General features: G+C 32.2%; 1 protein-coding gene across 1 annotated transcript; it reads left to right on the top strand.

Annotated features, from left to right (window-relative positions):
• The first annotated feature begins 1,881 nt into the window (after window positions 1–1,881).
• On the top strand, window positions 1,882–5,145 carry LOC131648179 (nuclear matrix constituent protein 1-like). The gene is made up of 4 exons (XM_058917964.1): window positions 1,882–2,021; window positions 2,256–4,122; window positions 4,236–4,712; window positions 4,929–5,145. Exons 2-3 carry the CDS (start codon window positions 2,286–2,288, stop codon window positions 4,703–4,705), a joined length of 2,307 nt encoding a protein of 768 aa, XP_058773947.1. The 5' UTR covers window positions 1,882–2,021; window positions 2,256–2,285; the 3' UTR covers window positions 4,706–4,712; window positions 4,929–5,145.
• Window positions 5,146–12,452: the final 7,307 nt, after the last annotated feature.

Genomic DNA, 12,452 nt, shown 5'->3' with positions numbered 1-12,452 from the left:
CCTCCACACCACCAGAACGCATTCAACATCTTCTCAATATCACTAATCACCGCCTCAGGTAGTATGTAGATACTCATCACATACGCCAGTATAGCTTGGAGAACCGACTTGATCATAACTTCTTTGCCTGCCTTAGACAAAGATCGACCCTTCCACGAATTAATTCTATCCCAAATTCGATCTTTGATAAACGCAAAAGTAGCTTTTTTACTCCTTCCTATCATAGAAGGTAATCCCAGATACTTCCCTGTACCTAACACATATCGGACTCCCATAACTTTGGATAGATCTTCCTGAGCCGGCAAACTGAGATTGCGACTAAAGAAAACCTCTGATTTATTCAAATTGATATCCTGTCCGGTTGCTTTAGCATAAGTATTAAGAACCTCCATAAGGTTTGTCACCTCCGCTATATTGGCCCTGCAAAACAAAAAACAGTCGTCAGCAAAAAGCACGTGCGACACACTAGGTGCCCCTCTGCATATTTGGATTTCATGAATATCTCCCCGAGCAACGGTTCCCTTGATGAGGGTAGAAAGTCCTTCAGAGATAAGGATAAAAAGATAAGGCGACAGAGGGTCGCCTTGTCGGAGTCCTCTTCCAGGCACAATAGGTCCTACTGTGTCCGAGTTAACCAGTACAGAATAGTGGACCGAAGTAACACACATCATAATCCAATGAACCCATCTCGAATCAAAACCCATCTTCAACATCACATTTCTAAGAAAACCCCAATCCACCCTATCATATGCTTTACTTATATCTATCTTAAGGGCCATATGAGCTCTCCTTCCTTTCGTCTTTCTTTTAAGAGAGTGAATAATTTCGGTCGCAATCATGGCATTATGCAAAATAGAACGGGATGAAGAGAGAAAGGCTGAACATATGTTTTCTCCTCCTCCTCCGTACTTTCTTCAACAACATCACCCGACTGCCATATATCTTAAGAAACTTAGTTTTTCATATAATATAAGTAAACTTCTATTAGTAAATATAATAATATTGTCCATTGATTAATTTCTTAGTAGTAGTGTTACTTAAGCTAATTAAAAATAATAATATTTTTGGTATTTATTTTTTTAACAATAGAATCATGTGGTATTTATTTTTTTATTTATATAGAACTTGGTTATTCATGTCAAAGAAAAATAATATTGTGTTAAAATATATGACATTTATTTGATATATATATATATATATATATATATATATATATATATATATATATATATATATATATATATATATATATATATATATATATATATATATATATATATATATATGGAATGAATGGTCATGCGAGAAAAAAGGAAATATTTTTCTAAGCTTGTTTTTTTAATATCTATTAGATTTTAAATAAATCAAACATTGTAAATGAGTGTAATACTTGGTGTAATTTGATCTTCCTCTTTGTTAATATTTATTTCTTATTATTTGCCACATTCCAAAGTAGTAAAATAAAATTAAAAAATTAAAAATAATTAATCAACCCATTAACTCCATTTATTATCCATCAATTATTTGATTTATGATTAATAAATTCCCCTCTCTCTAAATTGTAGTATTTGATTTATTATTAATTGATAATAAACTACTACAAATCATCCCACTAACTCTATTTATTATTCTCTCAATTATTCATTAATTATAACCTTCATTTTAATTAAAAAATAAAAAAATAGCAACAAAATTAAAACTTCCACGTTATATGAAACTAATTACATACAGTTTGATAAATAAGAATTCACAAAAAAAAAAATAGCATTTCAATTTTTCCAAACATTCTTTTATCATGTGAGTACGTTATTTCTGGTGGACCCCACACACACAATACACAATCCCGCCCACTCACAATACTGCTGTATTGCAACGTTCCTCCTTCTCTTTTCATTTCTTCAATTTTATTCTCTCATTACTCTCCCAATGCCAATCAAATTCTAGAAACTTCTTCTTCTCTCTTCACCTTCATCTTCCATTTCCATCTTTACACTATACTGTAACAAAATATCATCAAACTTGTAAGTATCTTCATCACTCAAATTAATTATGATTTCTATGTATTTCTATGCAAAGTTTTAAAAACCGGTCGCGTAAAGGAACTATTAGGGAATACGTTTTGTAGCGGCCGTATTCGCGTCGGCGGCCCGTTTTTTAAAACCTTGTTTCTATGTATTACTTGTTGATTGAGTTTGACCTAGATAGAAGTATTTCTAAGGAGGTTTGTTGCCTTGTTGTTCATTCTTTGTTTTCAGGAATTTTTCTTCCAGTTTCTATAGTTGAATATGATGAACTCTGAGGTTTCTGATAAGCTCAAAATTTGTGATGATGGTGATAATGGCAACTTATATGTTAAGAAGAGGCTGTTTGATAACAGTGATTCCTTGCATATTTCTGTTAAGAAATCAAAGGTGTCATTGTGTGATGATCGCGATGAATACGGAGATGAAGATGGTGATCTGTCGTCGGATAGAGCTAAAAGGCCGGGAAAATCAGTTGATAAGTCATTTTCCTCGTTGAAGAACGAAATTGAGTTTGTTGAAAAATCATATGAGGAATGTAAAAGGAAGAGGAGAGAAGAAGAGAAGAGATTGGAGTTTGTAAAGAGAGAGATTGAGGAGTGTAGCAGAGAGCTTGTAAATAAGAAGACGCAATTTAGTTGTGTTAGAAGAATTAACGAAGTTCACAGCAAACTGCAGCGGAAAATTGAAGGATGTGTTACGGATTTTTTAGGGAAGGAATCACAACTATGTTTGATAGAGGACTTGATTGGAGAGCGCAAGCAAGAGCTTAGGGTAAAAGAGATAGAACTTGGTCAAGTCGTGAATAACATTTCAAAAGAGAGGGAATTTGATAGACGACTGGAAAGCCAAATGAAGGGGCTGTTGGATGATTTGTTGTTAAAACAGAAGCATTTCGAAAGGCGAACCATGGAGCTTGAGTTAAAAGAGAAGAAACATGAAGGGCTAGTGATGAAATGGCAATTAAAAGAGAGAGAGTTTGAAGACCAGGTGAAGGAGTTGGAAACTAAAAAGAAGCATTTTGAAAGCCTGTTGAGGGAGCTTCAGTCCAAAGAGAAGGAAAATGAAAGTTGGGTGAAAGAGCATGAATCAAGAGCAAGAGAATATGAATGCCTAGTGAAGGAGCTGTTGGATGATTTGGTATTAAAACAGAACCATCTCGAAAGCCGAACCAAGGAGCTTGAGTCAAAAGAGAAGCAACTTGAAGGCATAGTGATGAAATGGGAATTAAAAGAGAGAGAATTTGATGGCGAAGTGAAGGAGCTGGAATCTAAAAAGAAGCATTTTGAAAGCCAAGTGGAAGAGTTCCAATCGAAAGAGAGACAATTGGAAGGAAAAGTTAAGGAAGTTGATTTTAGAGAGAAACTACTTGATGGTCGAGGGAAGGAGTTTGATTCAAAAGAGGATGAATTCGAACGCAGAGTGAAGGCGCTGGAATTAGAGAAGAAGCAACTTGATGGCCGAGTGAAGGAGTTTGATTCAAAAGAGGCTGAACTCGAAGGCCGGGTGAAGGAGCTAGAATTAGAGAAGAAGCAATTTGAGGGCCGAGTGAAGGAATTTGATTCAAAAGAGGCTGAATTCGATGACCGGGTGAAGGAGCTGGATCTTAAGAAGAAGCAATTTGATGGCCGGGTGAAGGAATTTGATTTAAAAGAGGCTGAACTCGAATGCCGGGTTAAGGAGATGGATTCAGAGAAGAAGCAACTTAATGGCCGAGTGGCGGAGTTTGATTTAAAAGAGGATGAATTTGAAGGCCGTGTGAAGGAGCTGGAATTAGAAAAGAAGCATTTCGAAAGCCGACTGAAGGAGCTTGAGTTAAAAGAAAAGCAATTCAAAGAACAGATAAAAGAGTTCGAGTCAAAAGAAGAGGAGTTCAAAATTCAAGTTAAGGAGCTCAATTCAGAAGAGAAGCAGTTTGAAAGCAAAATCGAGGACTTCAAATCAAAAGAGAAGCAATTTGAAAGGAAAATTGAGGACTTCAAATCAAAAGAGAAGCTATTTGAGGATCGATGGATAGCACTGGAGTCAAAAGAGAAGCAATTTGAAGGACTAGTAAAAAATCATGAATCAAAGCTGAATAAATATGGGGAAAAAGAATCAGGTAAATATTCTTATTCATCTACTTTATTGAGATAATTTCATTTCAACTGTTTCATTTAATAATGTTGATAGTTTCAATAACCTGATCTACATATATGCTATCTAAATATGCAGCTACATCTTACATGGATGATGAATCAAGTCCTCCCATTGATGAAACAAGTTTGCAGTTGGTCTCCTGTGAGCAATCTGACACTCTAGCTATTCTGAGAGAATTATCGGATCCAGCAAAATGGATTTTGGATACAATACGGAACCCCATTCTTCCACTTTGTGATGAGAAAGGAGACAATGATGTGATTATTGATGACAGATGTATCTATCTGCTAGAACAACTGATGAAAATCTCACCAGATATTAAACCTCGTGTAAGAGAAGAAGCATTGAAGCTAGCACTTGATTTGAAAGCAAACATGAAAGAAAATGTTGAGAATTCTTTGGTGGTTCTCGGTTTTCTACTGATTTTGTCAATTTATGGATTGGTGACTTCTTTCAACGAAGACGAAGTTTTGGAGCTTTTTGCATCTGTTGCTCAGCACAAGATAGCTTGGAAGCTGTTTAGAACCCTGAGTTTTGCAAATTAAGCTTCTGGTATGTTAATTTTATATCCTAATTGGAGAATGTTGAATCTTAGAACCATGTTCCTAATATGGTTTGCAAGTATTTCACACCTGTTTTCGAAATTTGGTCTCTAATCCTATTTTGAATTATTTAGTCCAATCTGCATAGGATTTTTTGTTAACCATAATTTATTTGATGTCTGTTTTGATAAATTTTGATGAAGTGAAATTTTCTTGCAAATTGCAGATTTTGCTGAGAGACTTAACAGGAGGAAGCAATTTAATTCTGGTCTCAGGTGTGCATGTTACTTGACTTAGAAGAATCAACTAGTATTGTGCTAAAAAACTTAATGTAAGGAAATGTGGTAATGAAAACATGCTAACATAAACAGTACTTTTGTTGGGTACATATTTTGACAGGACTATGTTTCCAGCTCTTTCAAATATCTAAATGTAAAGAATGAAAAACCATGATAAATTTAATAGAATTATCTCTATTTCTTAGACTCTTTATCTTCTATTTTAATTTTTTAAAGGCTTAAATATTTTTGTATTCAAGTAAAACTTGAGTGTTGATTTTTTATTTTTCTAAGAAATGATGTATTCTATATTACTAAAGTTTTGATTGTATTAAGATATATTAAGTATATGATTGGTAATGAGTTGGGAACCTGTTTTCACATCCCAATCTAATGAATGCACAATCCAAAGATGGATGAAGATGAAGAGATGGAATTCGGGAAGGAGATTGATTTTGTAGGTGTTAGATGGGAAGGTGGTGAGTTCTACTATCGAAAGCGTAAAGAGAAACAATCTCAAACCAAAGACGATGTTCTCTATGGAGTTTTTGCTGATTCCGAGGACGACGATCATGGTAACTATTCTAGTAGAAAGCGAAGGAAACATGACCTCACTAAACTGGTTATGAGTTGGGCTCCAGCCATTCTAATTCATATGATGGTTGACACGATGGAGATCTTCTTTGACAAGTGGCTTACAGTTTTGTATCATTGATTGTGCTTAAATCCAAATTTTGATGAAGTTACAAAATGGTATTTGGGCTGGAAAGAACTTATTCCAAAAGAACTCTTGGCTAATGAAAGTATTCAAATATAACCTCAATTGCGGTCTTGATATGATGAATCATTCTGCTGAAGGTATGGAAGTGGTGCAACCTGGTTTGAAGGAGAAGATAAGCTATATCAGGTTAAGTGAGCTGAGGAAATTTGAGACTCAGCAGAAAGCAGCAGCCTCTGCTCGATAACAGGCTGCTGCAAGCTTGGGCTCTGCTGTCAACTCAGATGGTGTGAATGAAATGAGTGCGAAGGAACTCATTGAGGCCTATGCTCGGGATAACGGTTTATTGTTCAAACTTAAACCTGGTAGAATGCACAACGGTCATCAAATATATGGTTTTCGCAATGTCAGCACTCAGCATAGTAATCGACTCTCTAAATCAAAAGGTCTATGCCAAGAATGAGGAAACATGGTCTTTAGAAACTCTTGAACGATTGCTAGAGTTACATAATATATGGTTCATTTTGTTTCAAAGGAAACCATTCATGTTAGTATTGAAAATTGAAGTTGCGCGTGTACTTGTTGCATTATTGTGTCCATGTAGTTATAAACATTGCAGCTCTCATGAAGCTCAAGAAACCATATTGAGAAATAATTACTCAAATGCAAAAGCTGACATGATGAATTTTGTGAAGAAGTTGCAATACAATTTTTCCTTTGTTATCAGGAGCTCAATTCAAAAGAGAAGCAATTTGAAAATGCTGAATCATCGGATCCCGTTAAACTGACGTTTTAGTTTTATATCCTAGTTTGAGAATGCTGAATCTTAGAACCATGTTTCAAAATTTGGTGTCTGATCCTATTTGAACTTATTTAATGTCTGTTGAGATAAGTTGTGATGAAGTGAAATTTTGTTGCAAATTGTCGATTTTGCTGAGAAAACATTATCAGGAGGAAGCAATTTGATTCTGCTGTGCTTGTTACTTGGCTTACAAGAATCAACTAGTTTTGTTATAAAAGAAAATAATTTGAATTGAATTTCTAATATGTAACGTTTTAGTGTCAAAAAATTATTATTTTAAATAAAAAATGTTTAATATTAAATTATAAATCAATTGATCAACTAGTTGTCTTATATTTTTTATTAATTTATTTTGAAATTTTAGTTTTTTTTTAATTTTTTGTTTTAATTTTATTCATCTCAATTTCTAAATGTTGTTTTCTTCAAGGTGTTTCAATTATTCTTCTCTATACAATAGTTGATTGTTATTCCTTAATCTACATGCAATAATTGACTTTTAAAAAAAATTAATATGATATTAAAAATTTTGAAATTTCATTTTTCACTATTTGTGATCAATACTTATTTATTGATCCTTATCTTCCTCTACCCATGATTGTCACATCAACACTTATGACCCTTAATTGCATTAACTATCTATCAATCGGGATTTTAACTCTACAGTTAATGTTATATATTAAAATAAAAATCAACTTATCATTATTTACTGTTAAGTTCGATCCAAATTTTAACTCTAGTATATCAATCAATCCAAATTCTAGCTCTACATTTATGTAATTTTAAAGCTTTAAAAATTTAAAATTTTTACGATTCACTTTGCTCTTATATTACATAGTTTTTTGATTAAGATTTTAAAAATTCTTTTTTTACTATTCACTTTTTTAATTTTTTTACGGAGATCGAATTTTAAAATTATTTTTATGTTTTCAATTAAAATTAGTACACTAACATTTTGTTATTTAAAAAAAACACACATATTTTATGTTATTCAAAAAAAATTAATAAATTAATTTATTGTTAAATTTAATTTATTAATAAATTTATTTATTGTTAAATTTTAAATTTAATTTATTAAAATATTTTTTTATAATTTTTTAAACATTAAAATAATTAAATTATAATTATTAACTAATTATATAAAATAAAAATAGTTTAAAATCATTAAAAACTATTTTAAATATTGAAAACGAAAAGAAAAAAAACATAGCCTCCATTTAAAATGGCGGCCACATGAAGGTCTGCTGACATGTCCGCCATTTGGAACGACGGTCAAGGACAAAAAGTAAAAAAAAAAACAATGTGACATTTTGGGAAAAAAATTTAAGAGGATGGCATTTAAGAATTTAATTTTCATGGGGTGACATATTGGTCAAAAATCCCATTTTATGTATTATATATTGAATGTATTTTTCTAGGATTGAGTATGGGTAGTAAAATAATATATTATACAATAAAATATAAAAATAAAATGATTCACTAATGATTCTTTATTTCTAATACATTAATTTTTTGTGTAAAATTATATAATTATATATTATATAATATATAAAATATAAAAGTTAAATAATATAGTCGAAGTCTGAAAATCCACGGAACGGATGTTACTTTCGCAATCCGTGCCTCAGAGGAACTTTTTCCTCCATCCTCATCTGCAAGAGGAATTTTTTTTTCTAATTTCAATACTCCGAACATATAATCTCAACAGAATCTCCATTAACAAATGCAAATTGAAATCTCTATTTAAAAATAATATTGGTAATTGTTTTTACTTAGGTTCTATCTACTATGACTATAAAAAAATTAATTACCACTAATCTTACATTTTAATTTTTATTTAAAGTGATTAAACAACTATATTTTCATGTATTTAATGTCATTTTCATTGTATTAAATCTATAATCATTAAACATTATTACTATTTGTTTTTCTTTTTTCACTTAATATTCTACTATGAAAGTTATTATATTTTAATCCTATTTAAAACTAATTACAGTATGCATTATTTTTCATGTCCTTTATTATTTTTTTTAATTGCTAATTATTTCAGTCAGCTGTTTGGTCATCATTAAGTATTTTTAATTCTTTTTATTTATAACAATGATACACCAGGATACACCAACCTTAATTTAGGAATTCGAAATTATATTGTTCACAATTTATATCTGTTTTATCATGAGTAACTTCTTAAATATATATGAATTCTCTCCTTCCTTAATTTGATAACAGCTTAATTCATCATCCATTTTTTGCGTTTGCAAAACAGAAATTCGGCTGGAACCACTTGATGTCAGAACTGACTCTTTAACCGAACTAAACCTGTGCTGATAAAAAAAAACAGAAATTCCCTACAGTTTTCGATTTACGACTCAAAAAGGTTAGTCTTCATTTATAAAACTATGCTGTAATTTTAAATTTTCAAAATTTCATATCACGTTTTCTCCAAGTATGATATAAGGTTTTCATAAAAATAAGGTTTTGTTCAAATTCGAATTATAATTATTTTAAATTTGATGATAATGTTATAATGGATTCAAGGGTATTAAGTTTTTTAAATTTTAAATCTGATTATGTATTCAAAGGAATTAGGGCTTATCCAAATCTAAATTATATTCGTTGCAAATGCAATAAGGTTTTTTTTAAATAAAAAAAAAACTCATGATAATTTTTTTGACGGAAAAAGATTAACTCATTTCATTAATAATAATATTCTGAATACATGTTGGAATATCATAGAAATTATGAAAACTAGCCATTAATGGAGCCACCCGTGCAAGAGCGTGAGCAACCTCATTAGCTTGTCTTCTAACGAACTTAACATGAGAGTTCCTAAAGAAAAGAGCCATCAACCGGTTACATTCTCCCGTAATAGCTCCAAGATCCGAGTCATTAGGTCTCGGAATGGTCACAATATCCATAACTCGCTTAGCATCTAATTCAAAATCCATATTGTCGTACCCCATATCATGGACACAGTTTAAAGCTTTTAGAATGCCAAGAGCCTCTCCAATAACAACATCGGTGCAAGGTGAAAACCATTCTGTCCGGGCTACAATGAAATTACCCATTTTATCTCTTATGCAAGCACAAAAACCAACCTTATTATGAGAAAAAGCAGCATCAATATTGCACTTAAATCTGCCCCTCTGCGGTTTTTCCCATCTGATAATAGCTGGTGGGGAATTAATAATCCCATTGCTGGGACAATACTGTTGGGCCTCTTTCCAATCTGTCAACAACTAATTTGCCCGCTGACATATAAGCATCAGAGAGTCTTCCACCTGATTCCAAACCTGATTATTTCTCCCTTTTCAGATACTCCATAAGGTAACTGAGAGAATCGCTTTTTGGTCTTGATTGGAAACCTGCAAAAAGGAGAAAATCACAGACGCAAATAACTCTCCATTGCTACTAATCTGCTGCAACAAAGGCCACAGACCCACTCTTTTCCAACACTCTATGCTTTTAGGACACTGGATAAAAAGGTGATAACTTTTTTATTCGCCAACCCTACACGCGACACAATTAGAGGGTCAGTTAACTCCTTTATCCAACAATCTCCTTCTAGTAGGCACACAGTCTCTACACAAACGCCACAGAAAATTCTTAACTCTGGGTGGGGCCTTGATGTTCCATAACAAATTCCAACTTTCCTTAATTCTAAGGTGAGAGGTGTCAATAGCATCATTAATACAATACCTATAAGCACTTCGAACCGAGAACTTACCATTGGACTCATGTATCCAAAACAATTTATCATTATGAACCGCAGTAAAGAGAGGAGTGTTCTGTATCTTTTGAGTTGGCTCTTCTCCAACAAGCGCATAAATCAAACTTTGGTTCCAACCTTTATCATTATGAGTCATCAAGTCCGAGACTTTAAGATTATCCACCACCAAGTTATTCGGCCAAGGATTACTTAAAGAAGAACCATCAGCCAACCAATAATGATCCCAAACCGAAATATTCTCTCCTGACCCTATACTCCATTTTAATCCTCCCTTAATCACAAACTTAGAACTCCAGATGCTACGCCACATATAGCTTGGATTATGACCAATATTAGAACGTAGAAAATCGCTATTCGGAAAATACCTGGCTTTGTAAAGGCGGGAAACCAAAGAATCAGTCTTGGTCGTAAGTCTCCAAGCTTGCTTACTTAACATAGCGAGATTGAAAGCATTCAAATTCTTGAAACCCATACCCCCATCAACTTTTGGCATAGATAAGCGATCCCAGGAGAGCCAATGAATTTCTTTGGCTCTATCTCTTTTATGACCCCACCAGAAGGAGTTCATCATCTTCTCGATCTCATCAATTAAGGAGGAGGGAAGAAGGAAAAGACTCATAATATAAGTCGGAATAGATTGTAGAACAAATTTGAGCATGGTTTCTCTCCCAGCTTGTGACAAACTTCTACTACTCCAAGAATTAATTTTCCTCCAAATTCTGTTTTTGATGAAGCTAAGCGCTGATTTCCTGCTTCTACCAATCATGGAAGGAATTCCAAGATAGTTACCGGTACCCAGGGCCGGCCCTGGGCCCGGGCAAGCAGGCCCACAACCCAGGGCCTCAGAAAAATGAGGGCCTCAATTTTGGGAGGTGTGGTTAAGAATTTATATTACTGAAATAATAAATATAATGCTATTAGCGAAACCTACATACAATTGATTACTTCTAGCCCAGCGGTTAAGCCATTTTTATTGGAATTCCATGTTGCTGGTTCGATACTAAGTGGCCACATGAATTTTTTAGAGAGTACTTCAATCTTTCTTAAAAAGACCTCACAAATTTAAATAGTATTTTTTTAGAAGAATATTTATACTTCAATCTTTCTTAAAAAGATAAACTTTCTTATTTATACTTAGTAATTGAATTTCCATAAATTTCACTAGGTTCCTGATATAATTTTAATTTTTGTGATAACTAGTAGGAGTATTTATTAAATTTTAATTGTAAAATAATTTTTTATATAATCAACTAAAATTTATAATGAGATTTGAAATTAAATTTTATTTTTGATAGTTATTTATTGACACCTTTGTAATTTTATTTTAATTTATTTTGAATTTAATTGTTATACTTTGTCGTGTAAATTTTTTTACACTATCAATGCATCACAATCACTCAATTATATTATTTATTAAAATAAAAGTCAAATATTTCCAATAAATTAACGTTTGTGATTAATTGACGGTGTAAAATTTATTTTCTGTCAATGTATTCCAATTCTATTCATTTATTTTAGTATAAATTTTAGAGACTATTTATATATTATAATTAAATATTTAAAAGTTTGTTATACAATTAGCTCATTTATTATTAAATTTTTATGATGAAATCAAATTTATTATCAGTTGTGCTTTGATTTATTATTTATCTGATCATAGAAATAAACTTTTTTATCGATTAGGCTTAGAAATTAAAGCAACTAACACACTTAAAAGATTCTCATTCTTAATTCAATTAATCATATTTTGATTTTGATTTCTTTAAAGGTTTGCATATGACTTCTTATCTGCATTGAAATTCTATTATTGTTAAAAACAACCAAGACTTCATATTTTTGATATTGTCTCCGAGATTCTTCTTCATTTTGGAGGCGATTAAAACTTTATAATTTTGTTAGGGGTCCATTTTTTTATTTGTCCTGGGCCTCTAAAAAGTCGGGACCGGCCCTGCCGGTACCCAGAACCTGTTGAACCCCTAAACATGTAGCCAACTCTAAACGAGTATCAGAGTTTACATTCCTACTACAGTAAAATTCAGATTTTTGGAAGTTAATAGCTTGACCTGATGCTTCCTCATAAGTAGCAAGAATATCCTTCATGACATTAGTTTCTGCAATATTAGCTCTGAAGAAGAGGAAACAATCATCGGCGAACAGAAGATGAGAAATAATAGGGGCATTTCTGCAAATTTTAACACCATGGATATCACCTCTATTTTCTGCTT

The sequence above is a fragment of the Vicia villosa genome, linkage group LG2, assembly GCF_029867415.1.
Source record: "Vicia villosa cultivar HV-30 ecotype Madison, WI linkage group LG2, Vvil1.0, whole genome shotgun sequence".
Taxonomy (NCBI): Eukaryota; Viridiplantae; Streptophyta; class Magnoliopsida; order Fabales; family Fabaceae; genus Vicia; species Vicia villosa.
Note: the sequence above shows the minus strand (reverse complement) of the source record. Positions and strands in the feature narration are given on the sequence as shown.